Source organism: Notamacropus eugenii, chromosome 6 (assembly GCF_028372415.1).
Source record: "Notamacropus eugenii isolate mMacEug1 chromosome 6, mMacEug1.pri_v2, whole genome shotgun sequence".
In the NCBI taxonomy this organism is placed as follows: Eukaryota; Metazoa; Chordata; class Mammalia; order Diprotodontia; family Macropodidae; genus Notamacropus; species Notamacropus eugenii.
Genome location: NC_092877.1, coordinates 4990234 through 5017034, shown reverse-complemented (window position 1 = coordinate 5017034; position 26801 = coordinate 4990234). Strand labels below are relative to the sequence as shown.

At 52.3% G+C, this 26801-nt stretch overlaps 1 protein-coding gene across 5 annotated transcripts; it reads left to right on the top strand.

Moving 5' to 3' along the window:
- The first annotated feature begins 28 nt into the window (after positions 1-28).
- CRY2 (cryptochrome circadian regulator 2) lies at positions 29-26801 on the top strand. 5 transcript variants are annotated; one of them, XM_072617726.1, is made up of 12 exons: positions 29-318; positions 6934-7042; positions 8837-8979; positions 10422-10606; positions 10909-10997; positions 13422-13562; positions 14599-14910; positions 15133-15284; positions 15396-15598; positions 15973-16065; positions 16827-17001; positions 24983-26801. In XM_072617726.1, the coding sequence occupies exons 1-11, from the start codon at positions 98-100 to the stop codon at positions 16964-16966; spliced, it is 1788 nt and encodes a 595-aa protein (XP_072473827.1). In that variant the 5' UTR covers positions 29-97; the 3' UTR covers positions 16967-17001; positions 24983-26801. The 5 variants fall into 5 exon arrangements, with proteins under 5 accessions (XP_072473827.1, XP_072473828.1, XP_072473824.1 ...); XM_072617727.1 differs by lacking the exon at positions 29-318 and adding an exon at positions 1494-1584; XM_072617723.1 differs by lacking the exons at positions 29-318; positions 6934-7042 and adding an exon at positions 8355-8645.

Here is a 26801-nt window from a genome sequence, read left to right as displayed (position 1 = left end):
CGCAGAGGAAACCCCATTGGTTGAGGTATCTCGAGGGGGCGGGGCCTGAGGGCCCGACCTGGGCGGAGCGGCGGCGTCGGCCGCAGTCTGGGTTGTGATGGCGGCGACGACTGCGGTGACGGTGACGGTGCCGGCCGCTGCCCCCGCCCCGGCCCCGGAGGAGGGCGCCTCTTCCGTACACTGGTTCCGCAAGGGGCTGCGGCTCCACGACAACCCGGCGCTGCAGGCGGCCCTGCGCGGGGCGCGCTGCGTGCGCTGCGTCTACATCCTCGACCCGTGGTTCGCGGCCTCGTCCTCCGTGGGCATCAACCGCTGGAGGTGAGCGGGCCGGGAGGGGCCTGCGTGGGGAGGGGGCGGGGGTGACGCGACGGCGGCGGCGGAGGGGCGGGGCGGGGCGGGGGAGGGGCCCGGCCCGGGAGGGCGGGGTGGCCGCCTCGGGGCCTCGGAGCGCGTGTCTGCCTCGGCCTCCCGTCCGAGCCGATGCCGGAGGAGGGGCCCTCCCGCGGGGCGAGCCTGGGGAGCTCCGAGCGGAGCCCGTGCGGAGGCGTCTGCCCCGGGGGGGGCGGGGCTGGGGCTCCGGGGCAGATCCGACCTGACCCTACGGCGTGATGCAACCCAGTGGCCTGTTTGCGTTGTGGAGGCCTCGGACCTGGCTCCAGGGGCAGTGCCCCGTGGCTGGCCAGCTGCCTGGTCAGCGTCCCTCTGCCCCTGAGGACAGGGCCGCGGGCAGAGCCAGCCTGCGTGGTCTGTGCTGTCCTTCGTCAGGCTGGCATGCTAAAGCATGACCTCAGATGGTAGATGATGGTGCCCACCGTCGCTGCCCTTCCTCCCCCGCATCTTTTCTGGTCACCAGATGAAAGCTTAGCCAGACCTTGAGGGCTCTGTGCCCCTTCCGGAGGACTGCATGCCAGTTAGGCCGTAGCCCGGAGGCCGCCTCGTACCCGCCCGTGGCATCATTTTGTGGAGCACTCCCGTGGCTGGCCCTTTGAGGGCTCTCCTTCTGGCTCCTCCCTCACAGAGCAGGGAGCTGAGGGCCAGGGACCAGAACAACTCTGCTTTTCCAGTGTGCGTGACTTAATGGGCATTGAATAGGGCCACGTGGGTCATTGCAAAGTGCCTGGGTACTGGTTGCGGTGGAATTTGGCAGCAGCCACGTGTGGTGTGCAGTTTGGTGTTTGCCACGAACGTTCTGTGGCTAGTTTTCAGATGATTAAATGGAAGGAAGGACATCGCATGGCAGGGCATGGTACCTGAGTTGTACGCTGTGGGATTGATACAGAATCCCGGGAGCCTTACCACCCTGCCAGCGTGCTGCAGTTCTGTACAGGCTGTTTGGCTGGCCAGAAGGACGGAGCTGGGGGTGAAGCAGCACAAAACAGACTCCTCCCACCAGGTGGGGGGAATAGGCAGGATGAGGAGAGAGAGACCTTCCTGAGGTGGCATTCCCTGTGTCAGACAGATACAATACTGGCACTTGCAAGCTGCTTTTAGACTTACCAGGTGTGCCCCGCACATGCCCGCCTCCAGTGTGCTGGGGATCTTGGGGACAGTCCTAGCCACACCTCAGAACCAGAAGAAGAGAAGGTGAGCTGCCTTCCGGTTGTAGATGTTGGCATTTAAAATAGAACCCCCCCCCCACCTTTGGTGTAGGTAGGCCTGCCTGAGCTCGTGTAGGCAGGGGCCACAAACTTGGTTGTTGCTCATGGACTCCGACAGAAACTGTTGGTAACCTGAGGCAGCAGGTTGTGCTTCAGCCTCTGTATCCGTTGAGCTCTGCAGGATGACAGCAGGTAGGGAGCAGCCTGTCAGCTGGCTCTGATTGCAGGTGGCTCAGCACAGTCAGACTCCAGTACAGAGGAAGCTTTCCTGCAATTGGATCAGTGAGAAGGCAGGTGGTGCCTGGGGTGTACACGGATCAGAGCGTGGCACACTCATCAGGGGTGCTGTGCTACTTCTAAGCCATCCAAGCAAGTATCCTGGCCAGTCGCTTAATCATTCTGCTTTCAAGGTTCGAGTTTTCCATTTGTCCATAGGGGAGGAAAATCTCTGTCCTCATCTTCTAAATCAGGAGTAGGGAAAGCTTTTTATAATTGTAAATGGTTTCGCATGTCAGCCCTGGATCCCCTTCCTATTTGTGAAATAAAGCATACAACAGAGACCAGAAACCTGATCCTGCTGAAAAAGCTCCGGCTGTACAATTTCTTTATGTCCCATAGAAGCAGCCAGCTGAGGCCTGTGTTGTACTCATTGATGATGGCATGTTGGCCAAGGACTGGACCCCAAAGACTTTCATTTTGCAAAAGCAAATACGGCATATCTCTAAGCCCTCTTACAAAAGAGCAAGTACCTTTCAGCCATTCCCTTTGCTGAGGACTTGGGCTAGAAGAGATGGGAGGGGGCCTGGCAGGATCTTAGTCATTCCTTAAGGCTCTGTCCACAAAGGCCTCTCCTGAGGGAATTCAGGCTGCAGTTTGACCATGAACCTCTGGCGCCCCTTCCTGAGCCTCCAATCCAGTGAGACTGTTGTCTATATTTCAACATAGAGTCCCAGCTGGCTCCTTGTGGGGGGTACTCCCCATGCCTCTGGCCCAGGAGGGTGGATCTCACGCATTCTGCTGCAAGGGCCTGACCTGCTCTGCCAGGAGCTGAAGCCAGCCAGGGAACTCTGAAACCCAAAGATGATGGGCTAGCCTTTGTCTTTTATTTTCTTCCTGCTCCCATGGGGATAAATGAAAGCTGCTGAAGGGCCTTTCCTTAGATCTGACCCAGGAGTATCCATGTCTGCCAGAGCTGGCTGGCCTGGCTCCAGCTTGCCCTGATGTTATGCAGAGCTGACAGCCAGAGTGCTGTGGGGGCCGGGCCTCAGCTCTCTGCTAGAATTTGGGCTTCTGTCTCCCCATGGCCAGAAATATTGTCTTCTCAAGTGTCTTGGCTACTCACCGTCAGCCAGGCCTCTGTCTGGGCCCCTTTTATAACAGTAGCATACCAGATGGAGCATAGCAAGTGGGGGCCATTTCTCAGAAGGGAAGATGAACAGAGCCATGTGTCCTTCGGATGTGTTAGACATAGATCAGTCAGTGAACATTTATTAAGTGCCTGCTGTGTGCCAAGCATTGTGCTAAGCTCTGGGGAGACCCTCCTCTGGGAACTCCCGATCTACTGAGGGAAACAACATGTACAAAGCAAGCTATGCACAAGATCATTAGGAAATCATGATCACAAGTCATTAAAGGGGGTTGGGAAAGGCTTCCTGGAAAAGAAGAGATTTTAGTTGAGACCCACAGGAAGCCAGGGAAATTAGTAGGTGGAGAGGAAGTTAATCTTAATGAGGAGAAGCAGATTGAAACGAATTGAACAGGCAAAATGCATCCTGAAAACTAAAAATGCTGGGGTTGTAGGACAGGTTGCTTCCAGGCACTTGTTCAGGCTCCTGCACAGGTCGGCTCTCTGTCTGTGCCTCCCTGGGCTAAGGAGAGGGGAGCATCTTTTCTTTCCTAGCCTGGCCTAGCTGACTTCCTTGCCACCTAGACAAGTTGGAGAGATGTACATATTTTGGCGAATATGGGTCTAGAATGCTTAGTGATATAATGAGGCTGCTTCTGACTCCATTTTCTGGAGCTTAAATAAAATGTCACAGAGCCCCTGAGATGGCAGGATTTCAGAGACCCCTGGCCAAATAATAATCCCCTCTACAACATCCACCAAATGCTCATTTGTCATGTATTTAAAGACTTCCAAGAGGAAGAAGAGCTCCCATTCCACTGTTCACTCTGTTTTAGGAGTGGTCTCCTTGTTAGCAGGTTTTTTCTTATGCCAGACCTCAGTCTGCCTCTTGGTAATTCCCATCCACTGCTCCTTGTCCTACCCTGTGAGGCCAGATAGAAGGGGCCTGACCCCTTCCCTCAGTTATCATGCCTGCCCTACTCCTCCTTTTCTGCAGGCTAACCATCCCTGCCTCCTTCAGCCAGTCCTCTGACCCTTCGCAGTCGAGGTTACGCTTTTCTTAGACCCTCGCCCACGTAAGGATGCCCTCCTGAGAAATGGACCCATTTTCTAGGTATCTTCCCAAAGTCATTCACTACTGCCTCATCCCAATGGGAATGTAATCCTGGGGATCTCAGAGGTTCCCTGCAGGTTCTGGCAGGTTGTACCAGGCTGGGTCGATTTCCTGTAGGGGCCAAGCAACAGGATGTACGTCCGCTTTCCAGCACTGGCCCCGCTCAGTTTGGAGACAGATTGGCCAGCCATTGGAAGATGAATTATTTTGGTCACCGAAACTCCTGAGTGCCACTGAATGTGGAGTGGATGTCACCTGCAGGGATGGAGAGAGGGAAGGCTCACACCAATGGCATCATGGCACCTGAAAGCGATGAAGTATAAGTAAGATGGACTGTACAGGTTGTGGAGTGAGGGGGGAAGCCACTGGATTGGAAGTCAGAGGACTTGGGTTCAGATTCTGGCTCCCCCAGTTCTCATGTGACCTTGGACAGGTCACTTAACTTTGCTCATCTGTAAAATGAGGTGGCTGAACTCAGTACCCCAAGGTCCTCTCCAGTTCTCTAGAGATGATAGCTTGTGGCCTTAATGCCTGAGCAGTCTCCAAAGCCCACATTTAGGAAGAATATTGTCAAACCAGAGAGTGACCAGAGAAGAATGACCCACGAAGGCAGGGGCCTCCATCTCCTCTTATCCCTTGAAGGAGCTGAAGTATTCAGTATGGAGGAAACCTGGGAAGAAAGCATGTGAGGACAGACTTCCTGGTAATAGGAGAATGGGCCACCCTGAGCGCTGGGGAGGCCCCCCCAACTCGCAGATCCTTCCAAAGTGCATAGTGAAAGGCACTGCGGGGGTGCCCCCCCACTTATTTAAAACTCTTAAAGAGTTTTCTTTGTGGTCCTGAAATGTAAAGTCACCCTAGTGCTTCTGGGCCATCTCTGGGAAACTCCACCCACTTCAGGTGGCATCAGGTTGTTTACCATGTGTCGATCGTTGCTTTTCCCCTGGGCAGAGGAGGAGTGACACAATAGCTGTCATTCCTTTCCATTTCTGAAGGTGTCACCTTTTCAAAACATGGCAGTTCACACAGGCTGAGCTCTCGTATCCCACAGGGCAACATCAGGCCGATTTAAGTTCTCCTTACACTCTCCCTGGGAAGGTCTCTGGCATGGTGCTTTGGAGCAAGCTTTGGAATCAGCCTGTGCAGGAATGTAGGTCTGCGGTGGCTGCCCTGCCTTGTACGTCAGCAGCAGCTTTGGGGCTGGTGGTGGCTGGCAGCCAGGAGATGAATGTGTGACTGGCTCCTGGTTACTCCTCCCTCCCACCCCATAGGAGGAACTGGGTTTCATTATGCAGAGTACAGTGGGAAAGTCTCCACGTGCTGAAACCAGAGAAGGAGACGCTGCAGGGCCCTTATTGGGAAGACACCCATTCCTTGGCTTTACTGCTCACACGGTAGACTCTAGGCTCCTCAGAGATGCCCGGACACTGCAGACCTACCTGCCTTGGTTCTCTTTAAAATACCAGAAGTGTTGTGGTTTTTGAAATAGTGGACAGTTGCCCAAAATTGAATAAAAAGGTCCCCCAGAGCCCTCCAGATGAAGCCACGATTTGGCTTCCAGGGCAGGTGTCAGGAATGTGCTTTAGGGTGAAAACGCCCAGAATGTTATTGGTTTAACCACAGCCACTCTTAGGTTGGTGTCTGGAATAGATTGGAAGCGTCCTGGGCCAGAGAGACCACTTGTCAGCATATAGAAAGGGCAAGGGCTAGGGATGTGCAGCATCCCCTGGACTTGCCAGAAGCTGTTAGCTTCGGAGCCACAGTGAATGTGCGGTCCTGAGTGGTTATCCCCCCTAGGTTTTATGTGTAGTGCAGACCAGCCCTGGAGGAAAATGCAGAGAACAAGATTGTGTTTGACCCAGAACTGTTGTCAGCATGCAGATAATACCAGCGTAAAGGGCAGAGAGAGCTGGACTGCCAAACTGCAGCTCCCTGGCATGGGATACCATTGGGTATCCCAATGATCAAGGGAGACAGGCAGGGTGGTTTGTGAATAATGATAATAACTAGCTAGTGTTTCTGTAATGCTTTGATATTTGCAAAGCACTTTACATGAATTATCTCCTTGATCCTCACAGTAACTCTGTAAAACAAGTGTTATTATCCCCATTTTACAGAGGAGGAAACTGAGGCTGAGAAGTTAAGTGACTTCCCCAGAATCCCACATGGCCTCTGAACTAGGATTCAAACTTAGGGCTTCCTGACTCCAAGCCTAACACTACTCACAAGAGCATCAAGCTGTATTTGAAAACTGAGGCCCAGGGAGAGGAAAGAATGGTCTGAGGTTCCATGACAAGCTGTAGAAGGTGGCTACTGCCACCATGCTGCTGGTGCTTGATGTAGCTGCTCTGTGGTCTGCTTGTTAGGAGAGATAAAAACAGCTACACTCTCCAGACCTTCTGACTGGAAGATCTCAGAGCTAGAAACAGAAGAGACGCCATTGGCCAGGGATTCTGGTACATGAGTGTAATGAAATATGATTGTACCAGAAGAAACGGTGAATTTGAGGAATTCCAGGAATCCTGGGGAGACTTAGACAGACTGATGCCAGCAGTGACAACCAAGCCACAGTGTTGTTGGTGTGACATCAGTGACTGACTGGCCCTGGAGAAGAATTCCAAAAACAAATCTCCCTCCTTTCTCCAGTGTGGATAATGGAGAGATGGTCGGCATGGCTGATGGGCTCTTAGATTTTGCTGCACTGCTTTTTTCTTTTTTGGTAAAAGGGATGGTTTCCTGGGCAAAGGAGAGAAGAAGGGATGTATTTGGAAATTAAGATGCTGTTTGAAAAAGGATCTAACCATAAACATTTTTTTGATGATGAAAATTGCTTTTTTTCTATCCCATTGCTAACTAATCTTGCTTCTGTTCTACAGGTTCCTTCTCCAGTCCCTGGAAGACTTGGACATCAGCTTAAGGAAACTGAACTCTCGCCTCTTCGTAGTCCGAGGACAACCAACTGATGTGTTCCCAAGACTCTTCAAGGTAAGGGGTTTGTAGGTGGTGAGAGAAATTCAACTTCTGTGTCGACCCAGAGACTCTGCCCTGGTGTGGCTTGTCTAGCTTCTCCAGCTCTCTGGGGGTCTCCATGGATACCACAGGATGCTCAGGAAGTGGGAGAAATTCATTTGACCTGACCTGGACCAACATGGATGCAGGCCAAGTGAGCGGGAGGCATCCACTGCTCCAAGTCAGATGGCCAGCAGATGAGGAACAGTGTTGAGGAGTCACATGAGATGGGTTTCTTGTTAGAAAAGTTTTTCATTCAGCCCAGACGTGCGATATGGCAAGTCTGAATGACTTTCCAGCCTAGACCCGGATGACTTCCTTCCCATATTTCCCTGAGCTCAAGCCAACAAGACTGAACAAGGCTCCTGACTCTTTTTCCTGCAGGCTTCTCTCTTCAGGAGGGAAGCCAGGTCTGATTACTGGTGGGGGGGTGGGAAGAATGTCAGCCTTTCTAAACGAGCTTCTACTTCTTGTACGGTAGGTTATTGAAAAATCTCAGTTTGGGTGTCCACGGCTCCCCGGGTCATCCAGCTGATCTCGGTGGTAAGAATCCAGGTCCACTCATTTCCAACCTTTAAAAAAGCATACTTCAGTTTTCAGAGTAGAGCCAGAGCACCCTGGGATGTCCGTGGACCCAGCCTGGGTCCCAGATCCCTGCTTTGCTGCTCCAAGAGTCTCTGGAGGCCAAAGATTCCCATGAAGATCAGGGACTGTCTTCTCTCTCTCAGCAAACGGGTTCAGTCAAGGGCCCAGGTTCAGACCACGCCTCCTCTGCTCTGGCTGACCCTGACCCTGTCCCAGCCCTCCTGGCCCTCTTTTCACAGACTAGCCAGCTTCTAAATTCCTGCCCAGAGTTCTCTAAGCAGCGATGGCCCGCCTTCCCCAGACGCTGCCCTGGGCCGTGTGGCACAGACAGTGCTGTGCACAGAGACTGCTGTTTTGAGATTGTTCCCAGGGGCCGTCGCCACCAGAGAGACTTGGCTTTACCAGATTTTCTCGGTGCCTGTGTTCTGGTTGTTGACCCAGCCCTGAAGTGCCCCCACAAGCCCATCTTGGCAGGGAGGAAAAGTATCCCTCCCCCCCACCTCCCCATCAGATGCCCATTGCCCAGGTAGGGGAGGGGGCAGAGGCTGTAGACGAGGATCCCTGCTCCAGAGAGGCAGGGTAATGTAATGGTCAGAGCACTGCCCTTAGAATCAGGAGAGCCCTGGATTGGAAGCCCATCCCTGCTATGCACCAGTTGTGCAAGTATGAACCGGGCCTCCCCCTCTGCCAGTCTTGGCTCTTTATCTGTCAGATGGGGATGACCACAGGGAGCCATAGGAGGGGTCAGCCGCTGGGCTCTGGCCACAGCAGCAGCCAGCCAGGGCCTGTCGACTCTTTGTTTGCTTGCACTGACCTCAGGAGGGTTGCTGTGGAAACCATAAAACTATTTCCCTGCTTAAGTCTGCCAGGGAAACTAGGGCAGGGTCTGCAGGGCTGTGTCTGCCTCAGGAGAAAAGCTGCAGAGCTGGGGGAATCCTGCACCTCGCAGGCCCCACTGGCCCCAACATTGAGTGAGGCAGCTGCTCGGACTTGGGTAGGGCAGGTGGAGCTCCCCAGGGAGCCCCCTCAGAGCCCACGGCCCCCCGGATTCTGGTTCTGTTTTAGGCAGCATGGCTGGTCTGCCCTGCTGCTCCTCTTGTTTGGCCTCAGTCCCATTCCCTTCTTGGAGGTGAGGGCCAAGTTGGGTCCCCCCAGCCCTGGGTCTAACAGAAACTTTCTCCACAGGAATGGGGTGTGACCCGCCTGACCTTTGAATATGACTCGGAGCCTTTTGGGAAAGAACGGGATGCAGCAATTGTGAAGATGGCCAAGGAGGCCGGCGTGGAGGTGGTAACGGAAAACTCACACACCCTATATGACCTGGACAGGTGAGGGTCCTGCATGCTCAGGTTGGAGCCTGGCATTGTGAGCTGGGAGGTCCCTGAGACCAGATGGGGAGACTTTGTCCCTTTGGGTGGCACACGGACTGGACACGAGGGAAGACGAAGAGTCAGCATCCCCACCCCGAGGCCCCCCGGGGGTGGGCATGTCTGGCTGCCCTCCTTCTACCCTTTTTCCAAGCTGCCCTCCCCAGAATTCTGCACTGATAGTCCCTGCCTAGCACCCTAGGCCCCACCTATCTGGATTTCCAGGCCACGGAGCTAGTTGGCTGTGGCGACTCCTGTGGAGAGCCCCCAGCTTCCTGTGTTCCCAGGCCTTTGCAAATGGGTTTTCAGGCTCAAAGGGGAGATGCAAGAAGGAAACCCTCTCCCTGATTACTCCAGCTGGAAGCACTGGCTGCCCTGCTGCTTCCCAGCCCCAGGACACCCACCTAGTGGTGACTGCCGGCTAGCTGGGTCACACGGCCCTACATGTGAGCAGAGGCTGCTGGAGCAGGCCGGGCATGGCACCCCTCCCACTTCCACGTGAGGGGAGGGGGCGGAGTGGGAGGAAGAGGGTGTGGCCCATAGCCTCCACCCACCTGCTATCTCTGACGAAGGGGAAAGCCTGAGAATGGAACATGACCAGCCCAGTGTTGCATAAACCTCTGAGCCAGCTACAGGGGCCTAAATGTCAGCAGGTCTGGGGAACCTGGCTCAGGCCGAGAGGAGCCTGTTAGTACCCCTTGAGGAGCATTTCTCTTGCTTAGGAAACAGAATGCCCCGTAATGCTGACCATCCCAGACCTCCCCCCTCCACAGATGGCAAATCTATAGATCAGAGGAGCCTGGGACTCAAGGGGAGCATTGCAGAATACTGCTGAGCTGGCCAGCCTCCCCCCTCCCTAGGCACCCTGTCTGCTGCTTCCACTTTGGAGTTAGGAGCAAGGCCAGGAAGGAGCTAATTGTCCTTGGGACTGATCCCAGCAGGCCCCTGGGGTTGTCTTACCCATTTTGGAGGGAGATAGAAGCCAGCCTTGCCTTCTCTCCTACTAGCAGGGGAAGAAATGTCTCTAAGGCCATTGTAAAAGAACGCCCTAAGGTTAGACTGGGAAAGTGGGCTCCCAGGGACTTGATCTTGTGACCCAGATGGCTGAGCAGGGCAGCTGAGGAGAGGAGGCTGGCTTTCTTTTCTTTTGGCTGTTCAGTCTAGATATCCTAGAACTGGAAATCCCATCCTGGCTGGTTTAGTCTCCTGCTTTGGCATATCTCTTGTTCACTTTTACCTCAATTTTCCTTTGTAAAATGGTAATACAGCTATCCACTTTTTCTCAAGTCAGTGAAATATCATAGGAGCACCTTGTGTGTATTGGGCAGGTTTTTAGGGTGAGCAGGCAGGGTCTTCAGCCACAGGCCTTGGGAGTGACACTGAGTATCCTCTGGGATCCTCAGGATCATTGAGCTAAATGGGCAGAAACCACCCCTCACCTACAAGCGCTTTCAGGCCATTATCAGCCGCATGGAGCTGCCTAAAAAGCCTGTGAGCTGTGTGACGAGTCAGCAGATGGAGCAGTGCCAAGCTGAGATTCAGGAGAACCATGATGACACCTATGGTGTGCCTTCCTTGGAGGAGCTTGGTAAGCTTCCCCCCATGCTGGGCACCTTGAATGTCCCCAGGCTCACATGGAAGGGAGCACAGCCCCCTTCCCAGTGACCTGCGACAAGGTCCCTGCCAGTTAAGCTGGAGGCCCTGGGAGTCTAGGGGTGGCTCCTCCTGTCTAGTGCATGAGGAAAGACTGGGCCCCCCAGAGAACAGAAACTCAAAAGGATCCTCGAGGTCTAAGTGCGCTTTGGTCCTTGCATAGCAGAAGGGCAGGACAGGTGTGGTGGCCTCCTCATTGGGTGCCTCCCTCCAGATGACCTGACTCTCTTCTGCCAGGATTTCCCACTGATGGACTCGGCCCAGCTGTTTGGCAAGGAGGAGAAATGGAAGCGCTGGCCCGGTTGGACAAGCACTTGGAAAGGAAGGTAGGAACTCACTTGGTATGAGAAGTGGGCATGTCCCAGCTGGAGAAAGTGGGAACCCCAGGCTTCCTTCTATCCTTTCCTTCTTGGAGAACATCATACCTGGGGGGAGAAGACCTGGCTTCTGGCTTGCCTTTTACTGGCCAGGTGACCATGGTCAAGTCACACTGTGTTTCCGCCTCAGTCTTCTCTGAAATGGGATAGGTGGACCTTGTATGAGCTACCTCAGAGGGTTGTTGGGAGAACAGTGCTTGGTAAGCTGTCCAGTGGTCAGTGTGGGCTCTCATCATTAGCCCATGTGAGCACTGCCCGGCCCAAGCTGCCTCCAGGTCCTCCAAGAGAAGAGGAACCAGTGGATATGGCACTGGAGAGTGAACTCTCAGGTCCCTTACCATGCTGAACCCCTCTCTCCCCCTCCTCCTTTTCTGCATCTGTTCTGGTGCACTGCTCCCCAACTTCTGAAATGAATGAGTAGCCTTGCTGAAGATTCCACCTCTACAGTGATGTAGGCATTAATGAGGAGGAGGAAAGGGACATCAGACCCACAAACGCCTGGGCAGCTAGGCAACAGGGCTAGAATCAGAAGAGACCACTTGGCTCATGTGCCCAAAGCAGAGGCCTTCCGGCTTTTCCATGAGATTAGGGCTCCTTTTCCCTGGGTCCTTCCCATGGCCAGCAGCTGGCTGACACAGTCTATGCTTTGGGCTTAACAACCTAGTCAGCCAAGGATTCTGGTCTCTTCTACCTCTGACACGCTTACGCGAGACTGAGAGGGGCGCCATCTTGACCCCAGCCCTTTTCAGAGAGTGGGGCAGTTTGGCCAGCAATTAGATGAAGGAAGTGGGCCCCTCCAATTCAGACAAGACTTCTTGTGGGCCTTTCACATACTTAGCCAATAGCCTAGCACACTTTGTATGATCTGATCCCCACCAGCGACCTGTGCTGTCCTTCATGGGGTACTGTCATGTGCTACAGCTAAAAGGCCTGATGCCTAAGGTCAGGGAGAGGACAATCTATCCCTATCACAGCCAGGCTGGACTGAGCCTAAAGAGAGACACCCAGGAGGACTCCAGGTGAGAGATGGGATAGCAGGACCAGGGCAGGCAGGAGAGCTGAAGGAACTGACTTTGTCTTTTGGGATCTTAAGCAGACATTTGTAAAGGCTCTCGCCCTATCCCTTCAGTGTGGGCTCACCTTTCTTAGAAACCTCTTTGTCAAGCCCCTGGGGGACACCTGGGCCATCCAAGCTTACTGGATGGGGGCCTGCTGGGAATATAGAAAGGTGAAAAAACTGTAGGTGGGCCAGGAAGGTTTTTACCTGATTCTAGAGCTAAGACAGCAAGAAGAACAGAGGTCACATGTCTGCATTTCTCTGGAGAGGGCATCTGGGGTGATGGTGCTGGTTCCAGGAGAAGGCAGTGAGCTCCCTTGTTTTGTAATCCTGTCCTGTACAGCACAGCAGAGGCGTGGGACCCCCTAAATAAAGGCCAGCACACCTGAAAGTTCAGGGGGACCCTCATGGCTACAGGGGCAGGTTCTTGGTGTGAGGAATTGGTCTCTCCCTTGGCATTCCTACATCCTCTGACCCCCTTCACATTTGTTCTCTGAATCTCTGTGACAGGGTCTGAATTTGTTGAACAGGCAAGACCCAGAAAGATTAAAAAGCTGCCTTTAAAAAATGGCACAGCGATTTAAGGGCCCAAGGCAGGACTGGACTTCAAGCCTCCTGGCCTTTATCTGGTGGGTCTTCCCCTCACCCCTGCTCTCTGGGATCTCTGGCCCCAGGAGAGATGAGGAATCTCATCATAGGTGACATAAATGGCTGCCCCTATAGTACCATTGAGGGGGAGCCCCCTTCAGCTTGCTGAGGTACCTTCAATGCCTCCATTATTAGATTCATTCCCTTGGATAGGGTCCAAGAGCGATCTATTAAATGCATAAATCTAACATAGCGCCTCTTTCTTTACTTGGTATATTCAGCCATCTAGCTGAGAGCCATGGCACCCCGAAGCTAGGTTTGGGCCCCTGGCTGCTCTTCAGACACATAGTGCCATTGCTCCTGGGGTGGAGGTGGGCCTCCAAGACTTTGTAAAACTCCAGGATTTAGGGCTAGAAGAGGCATTCATCTGAAAGAAGGAAAATCAAGGCCCAGAGGAGTAAAGTCATTGACCTGGGTCATCACAGGTCATAAAAAATAGGTCTTCTGATGCCAAATCTCAAGCCAGTCATCGGCCATCCACCCCAGGCTGGGTGCTCGCTTAGTAGACGTTCTCCAGCTAACGGGAAGGGAGCAGAGGCCAGGGCAGCAGGAGGATGCCTGACCTCTTGAAGTGGGGTGGGGAGCGGGTTTGAGGCCTGACTGGCAGGGCTGTTGGGGGATCTCTGCAAGCAGGTGGGCTGCTTCTTATTTTGATTCTTTTCTGCCAGGCCTGGGTTGCCAACTATGAGAGACCAAGGATGAACGCCACCTCCCTGCTGGCCAGCCCCACAGGCCTCAGCCCCTATCTGCGCTTTGGCTGCCTCTCCTGCCGCCTCTTTTACTACCGCCTCTGGGAACTGTATAAGAAGGTGAAGCCAGCACATTGTCTCCAAGCCCAGGGAGCCCTTCCTTGGCTCAGGCTATCCCCCTGACCGTGACTGGGGCTCAGGGAAGGAGGCAACAATGAGCTGGGCAGCTGTGCTTTGTCCCTGGTTACCTTAGATTGGGTCTATCAGAAAACATTCCCACCCTTGGAAACAGATTAGCAGGGGACATGGAGCAGTAAGAGAGCTCTGGATCTGTGGTCAACAGGCCTGCCCTCAAGTAATGTCCCATCCTCCCCCTTCCCCACCAGGTGCCTCATGTTCCTCATCTGTAAAACAGGAGAGTTGGACTATATGGTCTCTCCAGTGCTTTCTGACTTGAGAAAGCGCCATCAGCCACCTAAGTCACCACACATACAGGGTGTAGATTTTAAGGGTGCTTTTATTGACATTTCTAAATCATGACTTTGTCTCTTTATCATAGCATCTGATTACATACAGTAACTTTGGTCTGCGTGCTTTCAAATCCTGGGTGTCCACACCCTGGCTGTTGTATGGGGCTTGTTGGGCCAAATTTCAGAGGCAGAGCATTATTCATACTTAGAAATGAAAAGTTTCCTTTGACTGGCCAGATGCGAGCCCGCAGGCCAGGGTCTGATCTGGCCCAAGGAGATCTCCTGACTCTCAAGCCCATTCTGGTGGGTGCTTGATCCCCTCCAACACAGTGCTGCTTTCTTTACTTTGCATATTCCAGCCATCCAGCTGAGAGCCATAGTTTGGGCCCCTGGCTGCTCTTCAGACACACACTGCCATTGCTCCTGGGGTGGAGGTGGGCCTCCAAGGCTTTGTAAAACCCCAGGATTTAGGGCTAGAAGAGGCACTCATCTGAAAGAAGGAAAACCAAGGCCCAGAGGAATAAAGTCATTCACCTGGGTCATCACAGGTCATAAGGAACAGATCCTCTGACTCCAGACCAGGACTCTTTCCACCACAGCACTCCCTGACTTCCCCCATAGAGGGCCTTGGCCAATGGCCTCGGCCTTTCTGATTTCTGGTGACCTCTTGCCCTTCTTACCTTCAGGTCAAAAGGAATAACACCCCACCGCTGTCTCTGTACGGGCAGCTCCTTTGGCGAGAGTTTTTCTACACTGCAGCAACCAACAACCCCAAGTTTGACCGAATGGAGGGAAACCCCATCTGCATCCAGATCCCTTGGGACCGCAACCCGGAAGCTCTGGCCAAGTGGGCAGAGGGCAAAACTGGCTTCCCTTGGATCGATGCCATCATGACCCAGCTTCGGCAGGAAGGCTGGATCCACCACCTGGCCAGGCATGCTGTGGCATGCTTCCTGACCCGAGGAGACCTCTGGGTCAGCTGGGAGAGCGGGGTCCGGGTGAGTATCTCATGTGATGGCTTTTATGGGGCAGGTGAGGTTGCTCCTGGAAGCCCCCAGCAGAGGGCCTGGGGCACATCCAGGCTCTGCTTCTCCTCATGGGAAAGTCCCTCCCCTCTCTGGACCTCAGTTTTCAGAGACAAACTTTTCCGACTCAGCAGGACTTAGCAAAGATCATGGCCCCAAGCCCCCAGTGATTCTCCCGATCCCCTTGTCCCTCAGGTGTTTGATGAGCTGCTTCTCGATGCTGATTTCAGTGTGAATGCAGGCAGCTGGATGTGGCTGTCTTGCAGTGCCTTCTTCCAACAGTTCTTCCACTGCTACTGCCCTGTGGGCTTTGGTCGCCGGACAGACCCCAGCGGAGACTATGTCAGGTGGGAGAGAGAGTGGGATGACCATACTGAGGCCAGAGCTTCATGTAGTGTGAGCATGCTGGGGGCTCTGTGTAGAGAGTGAGCATGCTGAGGATTCCATGTGCATTGTAGGCGCTACCTACCCCAGCTGAAAGGATTCCCCTCGCGCTACATTTATGAGCCCTGGAATGCCCCCGAATCGGTGCAGAAGGCAGCCAAGTGCATCATCGGGGTAGATTACCCCAAGCCCATTGTTAACCATGCAGAGACCAGCCGGCTCAACATTGAGCGCATGAAGCAGATCTACCAGCAGCTTTCCCGCTACCGGGGCCTCTGTGAGTGTGGAGCCCGCTCTGACTGGACTCACAGTGGAGTGGGAGGAAGCTGAGGATTCCCCCGAAAGTAAACTCATCCCTTCCTTCTGAGCCTTAGGGTCCTTCCCCAGTGACTATCCTAGGGTAGTGGGGAGGAAAGCCATTTGTGAGCTTGTTCTTGTGAGGCCACCAAGACAGAGAGGAGGGCCACCCTGCCAGTTCTGATACTGCACGCATCCTTCCTGGCACCCAGATGAGCGAGTACTTACATACTCATGCTAAGCAGTAATGGGGGTGAAGAGGCAGAAAGGAAGCTTCAGAATCCTTTCCAGCCTTGTTCCCCTGCTGGTCTCACTGCCTCCCCTTCCCCTTACCCCTTCTCAACCCTTGCTCAGGTTTACTGGCATCTGTCCCATCCTGCATGGAAGATCTCAGCAGCCCCATGGCAGAGACAAGCATGGGCCAAGCCGGCAGTGTGAGCAGCACAGGTGAGCTCCACTGTCCTTTCTGGTCAGTCTGTCAAAGTGACTACCCTAGTGGGCGCCAGGTGCCAGCCTTAGAGCATCCAAGGCAGGTAGGGACTACAGCCTGAAGCCCTGGCTTTGGGGGCCAGCCCCAATTCTGCTATCGCTGCCAATGCCCAGAGATGCTGTGTAGTGCCAACCCTGTTGGTGCACAGACTTTTTCCCCTCCCTCCTCCTTTCTTTCTCTTCTCCTTTCTTCCTTTTCTGCCTCCATCTCTTTTGATTGCACATGCCACAGATATACAGAGCTTAACTCTACTTTGTTTTTCAAAAATGTATTTATTTATTTATTTCTAGTTTTCACTACTCACTTTTTTAAGATTTTAAGTTCTAAATTTACCCCTCTCTCTCCTCTTTCCCCTCCCCAAGACAGGATGCAATCTGATAGAAGCTTTACATGTAGGATCATATTAAACATTTCCGTATTAGTCACGTTGTAAAAGAAGAGTCAGAATAAGACAGAAAAATCATGAGAAAGAAAAAACAAACAAAAAGGAGAAAATAGTCAGTTTTGACCTCCATTCAGACGCCACAGTTCTTCTCTGGGTACGGAGGGCATTTTCCATCATTAAGTCTTGAAATTGTCTTAGACCCCTGCATTGCCCTATCAAAGTTGGTCATCACACACTGTGGCTGTTACTATTACAGTGTTCTCCAGGCTCTGCTCCCTTCACTCAGCATCCATTCATACAGGTTTTTCTGAATTGACTCTACTTTCCTTGTAGGCCCAAAGCCCCTGCCCTGTAGCCCAGCATCCCCCAAACGCAAACTGGAGGCCACAGAGGAGGCTTCTAGAGAGGAGCACAGCAAACGGGCCCGTGTGATGGCAGCATTGCCCGTACCAGAGCTGGCCAGCAAAGTGTGAGACACCAGGCTGAGGGCCTTGGGAGAGGGGACAGGGTGAGTGTTGGCCTCTCTGGACCTTCTCCGGGGCATCCCAGGGGAGCTGGGGTGGCCAGGAAAACAGCAGTGCACCTCGAACCCCAATCTCCTAAGCCTTGTTTGCACTTGGGCAGAGTCCACACCATCCCGAAATTGCAGGGCATTATTTAGGACCTGTTTGAAATCGAGTATTTTCAGAAATTTTAATGGGGAAAACAAATCAGAATCCTTTCCTCCTCTTGCCAGCTAAGAGAATGTTTGTTTCCCAATCCCTCCTCCCCAAGTGAACTGAATCTGTGAAGAAACTGATGGGGGAGGGGGAAGGAGAGAGGGGAAGGAGGAGGGAGAAAGAGAGAGAGAATGAATGCCACCGGATGCGAGGCCCTGAGAGGCTGCCCAATCAAGGCCTGTGCTGCCTTAGCAGACAGGAAGGAGACGTTTCGTGACGTATGCACAGGCTTTCTGAGACAACACTCCTCCTCCCCCGCCCTCCCTTCCTTCTCTCCGCCTCCTCCCCTTCTCCGTCTTCCTCCTCCCCCTCTCCCCATTCCCTCTTCCCCCTCCACCTGTCTGTTTCCCAGCACATTGGATTCCTTAAGCCAGCCAGCAGAGAGCAGCACTGACCCTTCTGAAGATGCTGAGATGCCCATTGGATCGTTGTGCTAACAATACTTAGCACCACCCCCAACGTGCTAGGCAATCCTCAGTGTTACTGGGGAGATGATAGATATGAGGAGGACCCTGATCCCTGCCTCGCTCAGTGCATCCAGACACTGCCCATACTTCCTGTCACTGTCCTAGGCATTTATTCTCGTTGTCCAGATCGGAGGTGCCAGGATTAATCCTCTTTTTAGTAGGAGCTCCCTTAGTTCTTGAGATCCCCATCCAGCATCCACCTTCTCCCTGGAGGCCCCAGCATTGGAACCTGTTTCGTTGTCTCAGTCTTCCTTTGATTCTTGAGTTACCATCGTCCACGTTGCTTGGTTTCTCTCTTTCTGAATCCCTGCTGTCTCCAGGGCTCTGGTTTTTATTTTTAGATTAATTCTCTCCAGCACAGACGTATCAGTTCTCACATTCAGCTGCCTGCCCTTTATTCCTTTCCTAAGCTCTTTGTTGTTTTTCTTCCTGGTGTTAAGGACTACCAAGGTTGTTGTGTGTTGTGCTAGGAGCATTGAAGGCCTCATGGAACTTGTCCTGCTTGTGAGATAGCGAGCAGGAACTATTTCCTTTGTTTTCCTAGATGTGGGAGGCAAGCAGGTGCCATGGACATGAAAAACCAGGAAGATTGAGTGACTTGCTTGCAGTAAACCAGCAGGCGATCTTTTGAACTGTGCCTTGGGGTCCCACATTGTGCTTGGTGCTAGAAGGATGAAGTCTTGCTGGGATGATACCAAGACATGCCCAGAAAAGAATTACAAATGGTACAAGACAGTGTGGGCTAAGTACCACATGAATGGTGTAGGGTACAGTATAGTACAGAGATAGGATTTGTTTAGTTCCTTTAACTATTTAGCTGGTTAGTCTGGAGAAGAGGAGATTTACAGTCCCCTAGAAACTGTCTTCAGGTAGCCAAAGGGCCATCTGGAGGAGGAGGGATTATCCTTGTTCTGCTGGGCCACAGAGGACACAGCCAGGAGCCATGGGGAGAGGTTTCAAAGAGGCCAGTATGGGCTCCATGTCAGGACAAGATTCCTTTCAGCTCTATCCAGACTTAGAATGGGCAGCCTCAGAAGATGGCAGGTTCCCCGCACTGGAGCCTTCAAGCAAAGCAGTCAACACTTGCTAGGCATGTAGTAGAAAGAATTCTTGGTCAAGTTGAGATTGGACTCTAGGGTGGCCTTTGGCACATCCCTTCCAATTTTGAACCTCCATGAAAGAGAAACTGCCTGTGGTCATTGAAGACCTGGTGATGAAGAAAGGGAAATTTACAGATAGGGAGGGGAATACTAAAGAGCTCCAGGGAGGAGCTGTTCTTCCCAGTCCAGAACTGGAGACCAGAGAGGTGGAAGAGCTCCCAGGCTGGGTTTTACTTTGCAGCACAAGAGGCTCCCAAGTTTATCACCATTTTACAGATGGGTATACAGTCTCTGAGAGATGAAATGATCTGCCTTATCTCACACAACAGGCAGAGCTTGAGTTTGAATTCAGGTTCTCTAGCAGTTGATCCAAGATTCTTTTCACTAGGAAAGGCCCCTTTGTGTCTTGGAGCCAGTTTTCTTTGTCACCTCCAAGAGTTGGTTATGAGGAAGGGAAGTACTCTGAAAAAAAATGTATGGAGGCAGAAATGGCTGTGACATGTTTAGGGACAGTGAGAAGATGGGTCTGATTTGAGTGGAAAGTTTGTATAGGAGGCAGATCTGGACAAGTAGGGACAACCTTGAGCACCCCACAGAAATGTTTGGACTTTATTCTGAAGCCAGAGGGGAGACAATGAGTGTCTGTTAAGCTGAGGAGAGTGACTCAATCCAGGAAGGGACAGAAAGATGGCTCTGACATTGTGTATAAGTTAGGTGGATGTAGGGGAGATTCTTGCTGATCTCCAGGCAGTTGCTGACCTCATATGGTAACCCATGGAGAAGGAAGGGCATGGCCATGAGAGTTGTCTTTTGTTTAAATAATATCTTTTCCAATTGCATGTAAAAAAAAATTTTTAACATTCATTTAAAAAAATTTTTTTGGGTTTCAAATTCTCCCTTCCCTCCCCTATCCCTGAGATGGTGAATAACTTGATATAGGTCATACATGTGCTGTCATGCAAAATATATTTCCATAGAAGTCATGTTGTAAAAGAAAACATAGACCCCCCCCCCCAAAAAAGAAACACAAAAAAATAAAGTGAAAAATAGTGTTCTTTGGTCTGTTTTCAGACACTTTCATTTCTTTCTCTGGAGACAGTTAGCATTTTTCATCCTGAATCCTTTGTGATTGTATTACCGAGAATAGCTAAGTCATTCACAGTTGATCATTGGACAGTATTGCTGTAACTGTGTACAATATTCTTCCATTTCTCCTCACTTCACTTCGCTTCAGTTCGTGTAAGTCTTTCCAGGTTTTTCTGAAGTCTGCCTGCTCATCATTTCTTATAGCACAGTAGTATTCCATCACCATCATATAACACAACTTGTTTAGCCATTGCCCATAATCTCTAGTTATTGGCCATCACAAAAACAGTTGCTTGCTGTAAATATTTTTGTAAAAAACAGGTCCTTTTCCTTTTTTAAAAAAATCTCTTCGGAATACACACCTAGCAGCGGTATTGCTAGGTCAAAAGGGTATGCGCAGTTTTATAGGCTTTTGGGCATAGTTCCAAATCATTCTCCAGAATAGCTGAACCAGTTCACAACTCCACCAGTCGGGCATTGGTGTCCCAGCTTATTCACATTCCCTCCAACGTTTGTCATTTTCCTTTTCTGCCACAGCCAATCTGTGGTGGTGCCTCAGTCAGTGCTGATTTAAAGCATTTCTTCACATGACTGTAGGTGGCGTCAGTTTCTTCCTCTGAAAACTGCCTGTTCATGTCCTTTGACCGTTTATCAGTTGGGGAATGCCTTGTATTCCTCTAAATTTCATATATTTGAGAAATGAGGTCTTTATCAAAGACACTTGCTGTAAAAAATTTTTCCTAGCTTTCCGCTTTCCTTCTTCTGATTTGGCTGCATTGGTTTTGTTTGTGCAAAACCTTTTTGTTTAATATCAGACTTATCCATTTAACATCTCCTAATGCTCCGTGAGAGTTGTCTCAATGGATCGAGTCTCTACCTTGTCCAGTGCATTCTTCATTAGATCACACAGATGCGTTGGCCCTGCGTGAAAGCTGGCAGTCCTTCACAGGAAGGTTGTGCAGATAAAGGCAGAGCTGTCATGGTGTGGGAGAAGCAATTTGAACCCCAATTCGTGCCTCGTGCCAGTTTCAGTGTTCCTTGCCCTTCAGAGCCCTACCCCCAGGTTGGATTAAGCAGACAGTGGAGCTGATGTGTGACAGTGTGGGGTGATGGGGGCCTAGTCACCTGGGCTCTCCTCCATTCTAGGTGAGCTACTTTGCCTCTCTGGCCTCCCCTTGACCTACTCTTTCTTGGAGATAATTCAGGCCTGAACCAGCCAGTTTTTAAGGGCCCTCTCGGCTCTGAGATCTAGAAGTCTGGTATCTAGCTCACAGCTGTGGTCATCCACAGAATGACCTGAAGGGTGGCAGTTTAAATCAGTCTTGTGAGATGATGTGCCCTGAAACCACCAGGTTACAACCTTTTGCAGAGAGGATGCTCACAGCTTCCTCTTTCCTGGGGTAGCTTTCCAGGGGCTCTGCCCATTGAACCAGAGGAACAAGCAATCATTCCAGCTGGTTCCCTGTAATCCCTAAAACTGCTTACTGTCCCCATTCCATTATACTGGGGCTCTTTGCAGATTTTTCTCATTATTTGTCTAATTATTTGCCAGTTGGGGAGAGCAGAAGCACGTGTTTGCCTCCTTCCATCTGCAGAGCAGCCCCATTGAATGCAGTGGGGCCATAAGGAGTCTCCCATGCCATTCCTCCTCCCCATTCTCCAGAGCTTCCAAAAGCAACTTGTCTCCTTGATTTTCTGACTTGTCTCACTACCTGTTGACTTGTTCTTTGACTCCTCCTCCCCCACATGGGATGGGGACCAACAGCGTTAACATTTCATAGCATCTTATGAACAAGACATAACCCTAGCGTGTCAGACTTTCAGGGAATTCTGGTCATAGGTCCTAAAATCCTAGAATTTGGAGCTGGACAGGACCTCAAGGATCCTTCATCCAGCTCCTTCATTTTACAGAGAAGGAAACAGAGGCCCAGAGAGAAGAGACTCAGTCATCTTGGGGGCAGGGCTCCAGTGCCTGCCCGTGTGGTCATTGTATGTGCTGCAGCTTCTGGACCAAGGCTGTCCAGCTCCTTTAGCTACTGGGCCCCCTTCCCAGTCCCCCCAGCTGCAGCAGGCCCAGCGTGGGAGGTGAGCCCACACCAGGGCCTGGGGGAGCTCTGAGTTTCTTGTTTAGGGAACAGGAAGTGCTGTGTATGCACAGTTGTCTAGCCTATGTTGTTTCATCCCATGGTAGGGCAGTCTTAACTCATTTGTGTCCAGTCTCCTGTCTTCCTTATACTAAGGGCAGATTGAAAAGAGCCAATACCTGACAGATGGATGTTTTGGCCTGTGCTTTTTCAGGGGGGTTTTCCCCCCTTGCTTCTTCTCCTGGCTGTGAGATCTCATTGGATTCCCCCTTCCCCATTTTCTGCGACTCCCCCCCTACTGATGACATTGTCCCTCATCTGCTGACAGCATAGGGAGCTGGGGCCTTGTGCCTCAGTCTGTTGCTGAGCTTGACCTTATTCCAGTCCAGCCCCGTGGGTTTCTGTGCAGCTACACTAGGGCAAGGGTTCACAGGAAGCTGAGGAAAGCAGCCTTCTTTCCCCAGGCCAGTTAACTCCAGACTGCGGGAGGTTTTACCTTCACCGAAGCAACCCCATCAGCAAGCAAGACCAGTCACTGACTGGCTTGTGGAGCAAATGTATGTCAGCAACCCTGGTGTGGCTGGCGTGGGGAGCGCTGGGCCAGGTCCTGAGGGAGTGAATCTTCTAGCCTGCCACAGAGCCTCACTGCCTCTGGCCTCTTTTGATTGTCTTCTCTGATCTGGGCCTGTACATCTTGGTACTAGAATCATGGGCCCGCCACCCCTTCCATAGACATCCTATCCTGGCTGCCTCCCATCCACCCTGCTCGCAGCACGGTTACCCCTTCTGAGGATGAGAGTCCCGAAAAGCAGGGTCTTTGTTCCCAGTCCGTAGTGCGGTGTCTGGGACACTGAGCATGTAAATTCTTGTTGATGTACTGATGGTCACATACATACCTATATATTAAACCCATAGAAGGTGTTTGCATGAAATGGAAACCTGTAGTTACTGCTAATGTAGCTGTTTATCACTTTTCACTCTACAGTGGTGATGTCATCTTGGTCACCTTCGAAAATGAAGGACAGCCACCAGTTATTTATCATGAACCTTAGGATCTAGCACGTAGGTTAAGGAAGCACATTTTCCCAAATGTGCACATTGTGAGGGCTGCGTGTCACCACAGGCACAGATCTGCCGCTGTCCCAGCCGCCTTGCCATCCTGCCCCCTGCCAGACCAGTAATTACCCAGATAAATTTAAGCTTATGTAGCTGTTTGAAATCTCCTTATGTTAGGGATTTCGCCTTGAGTTACAGCCTCCATACCTTTGTGTCTCAGTCACATTATTTTGTGAAGAATGTTTGAAACCACCCCCGCCCCCATGGTTTGAGTGCTGTGCCCTTCAGACCCAGTGCCACCCTTTTCATTGTCTTCTTTCCACTAGTGTGATCACTAACACCCGTCAGCAGTCTTTTCTCACAGCACTCTGGTTGGGTTCATTGCTGTCTACTAGGAGCTCTCTGTAAGTGAGGAGTTTGACTCATGTCTCACTTTTCACTCACTACAAGAGAGGAGACTCGTTCTGCTTGGCCCCCAAAGGAATCGATGCAGGGAAAGTTCTAACAGTTAGAGTTGACAGAGGATGGATGTGCTGCTTTCACAGGTAGTGAGTTCCCCATCATGAGAGGTGTTCAAATACAGGCTAGTACCTGCCTTTTGGGGATGGCGTAGAAGGGATTCCTTTGAAGGTACAAGTTAGAGAACTGGAGCTGGCCCGAGGTAGCTGTCCCAGCGACTGACACCCCATCCCTCCACCCTGCTCCCGAGGGTATTCATCCCCTTTCACCCTCTCCCCCCGCTCCTCTGCCTTCCTGCCAGGGGCTGTGCCCACATGTTGTCCACCTCCATGCCTCCATGGGAAATTCCACTCTGGCTCTCCCCCATGACAACTAGTTCTCCCTCCCTTCTGTGTTGCTGTGGATCAGAAACAAGAACCTCATCTGGACCTCAGGCTCTGCCTCCTTTGCTCCCCTCAGCCTTGAACAGGATGACCCAGAGCTTCCTCCCAGGCCTCATCCCTGTGCCTCTATGCTCTTCCTCTCACCCTCCTGACCCTTTCTGTGCTCAGCAAATCCTGATTCTCTCCTCGTGTCCAGTCTGTTGACCTTCCCTTCAGGGACAGGCTGCTCCTTCCCTCACACCCTTAAGCATTCATTGGCCACCTGCCACCATCCTGCCAGGCACCATCCTAAGCACTGAGACAAGGAGCCTGCCTTCACCTTGTTGAGTCTCCATACCATGTTCTGACCCTACCTGTGCCACCATTCGGCACCTGCTTCTCCCCTTCCTAGCCCACTCCAGCCTGCTGCTGTCTTCATGCCCAGCCACCCCTGCCCCTAAATGGTCCCCAGCTTTCTTAGATTCCTCAGCCTTCTCAATCCTGTGCCCTGTGCCTTCAGGATCCCACCGCCTTACACTTACACATGGACCTGTGCATATGACTGACTGTTCCATGTGACAACACTGCCTGTATAGATAGGCCCTGACTTTCATGGAGAGTTGTTTTAAATTGGATTCCCTCACTGTCAGCGTCCTCCTCCCTCTACTCCCAACCAAGGGATATCTTCATTTTCCCCGAGCTCGTCCTCTTGCTCCCCTTCCCACCCTGGCCTGGGCTCTCTTAACTGGCCATGAGCCCATTCAGTTCCTTCCCATTACAAGTTACTGGTTCAGAGGGCCCCCTCAGTCAGCTCCAGTACCTTTGTGTAGAGACCCGGCCCTGAACAGTCATTCTCTCCTGGCCTTGTCCTTGGAGTGCCTTATACATTTGGAGCTCTGGCTATTACCAGTGATTTATCCTCAGTAGGGTGAAATTCCCCTGCATTTCATCACAGCAGGGCCTGTGCATTCTCCAAGATAGAGAGCACTGCCCTGAACAGGAGCCCCCACATCCACCATCCCCCTGACCCTGACTGCTGGACCCCAGGCTGGTCATCATGGGGAGTGGGACAGCGGGGACGAGCAGGGAGGAGCGAGTGTGCTCCTGTGGTTCAAGATGTCGGCTGACTGCTGCTTTTGGATGTTTCTCCTTCCAGCAGCAGAGCTGAGCAGCTGCAGAAAGAAGGGCGCAGCATGGCCACAATGCCAGCAGACCACGGACTGCAGGGAAAGCAAGTCCCCTGCGAAGAGAATGTGTGTGCCTGTGTGTGCCCGTGTGTGCCCGCATATGGGAAGGAGGGGCGTTACGTGATGTGCAGTTGGGAGGTGGCAGCCTCCACTCCTGGAGACACCCTTGTACCCTTGAGGCCACTCGCACCCTGGACTCTCCAGCCCCCCCACAAGCCCAGAGGTTGGGCCCCAGCAGGGGCCTCCAGAGCAGGTGACCTTGCCCTCTCTTCTCCTTCTATCAGGGCAGTGGGACCATGAAGCTGTAGCTGAAGCAGCAGGGCTGGATGCTGGCCAGGCCCTGCCTCTGCCCAGACCCCAGCTCTCCAGTGCCAGGCTTTGCTGCCTTGTGTTAGAGTCTGAGCATCTTCTAGATTAGGGGCATCTGAAACTTTTTCCTCCTCAGAGAGCAGGACTAAGCATTCTGATGGCATGGCATCATGCAAGGGGCTATTGGAAGACCCCTCTTGGGAACCTGCCACAGCCCACTCTGCCTTGCCCTGCTCCCTGCACACTCATTGCCTCAGGTCAGGTGCAGAAGTTAAACTGTTAGAAACAGAGGCTGCTCATGGTATCTTAGCTTAAAGGGGTACTGGGTCTCAGAGAATAGAAATCTCCTTCTATCAGCAGCAGATTGAATGCTTAGTGGAGTTCTTATAGTGGCACCTGCCCTTCTCCCACCCACGACACCCACTGAGGAAGGGCTGCCAGCCCAGCCGCAGGGAGTCGTCCTCTGCTGCTTTGGACACCAAGGCCTGGCAACTGGTCAGTGTTCTGGGACAACTAGGAGAAATCAGCTGAGGGGAGGCCCAGATTCCAGGAGTGTCCAGTGGCCTCCTTCTTTCATCATTGCCCATCCCACCCTCCCCGCCTCCTCATCCTTCCATACAGGGATGAAGGCCTGCCTTGCACTGCGCTAGAAACCATCATGAAACGGAACTTGGAGTAGACCGAAGTAAAATGTAACCACCTAGAGAAGTCTTCCTCCCCGCCCCCAGCCTCTCATGGGGCTGCAGAAAGTCTGTGGGGGGGGGACACATGTATGTATGTATGTATGTGTGCACGTGTGTGTGTGTGTGTGTGTGTGTGTTTGCTGGGCCAAGGGCCTCCAGTAGCCTCCTTGGCTTCATGCACTGCCCCCTCCTGACCTTCCCCCACAGCTTTGGGCCTCCTTTCTGCCCTCACCCTTCAGCTGTTACCTTGCTCATTTCCTCTAGAAATGCCCTTTGTCTGTCCCAGAGTGGGTCGTAAGAGTAGGGAGCAGTGGGAAGTGGGGTTCAGTAGAACGGGGCCCTAAGCTCTCTGCTGACAGGACACAGACCAGCCTGATGGTGTGTGGACCATGGCAAATGTGCAAGAAGATGGGTCCTCAGAGTGGGAGTCGAGGTCCCTCCCCATCTCATTCAAAGATTGTACTCCCCCCAAAGAAGAAAGCAAAACCTCCAGTTCCTCTACCCCACCCTCTCCTTAATTTATTGGTGGTTGTAGCTTGTCCCCAGTCTGACCAGTAGATGGAGCAGGATGAGCCTTCTCCAGGCTTGGATTAGCCCTCCTTCCTCTCTACCTTAGACTTGCCTCTGGGGCCCACTGCCCCAAGCTTTTCCCCAGCTCATTCCTAAGGGAACCATGGGGACTGATGGCAATGGGCCCAGTGCCCTTTGCACAGAGACTTCTGTGTTTGAAAGGTATGGTGTTTTTCCCGTGGTCTGCCTGTAAAATATATCTTTGTTTTATAAACGTCTGACCTTG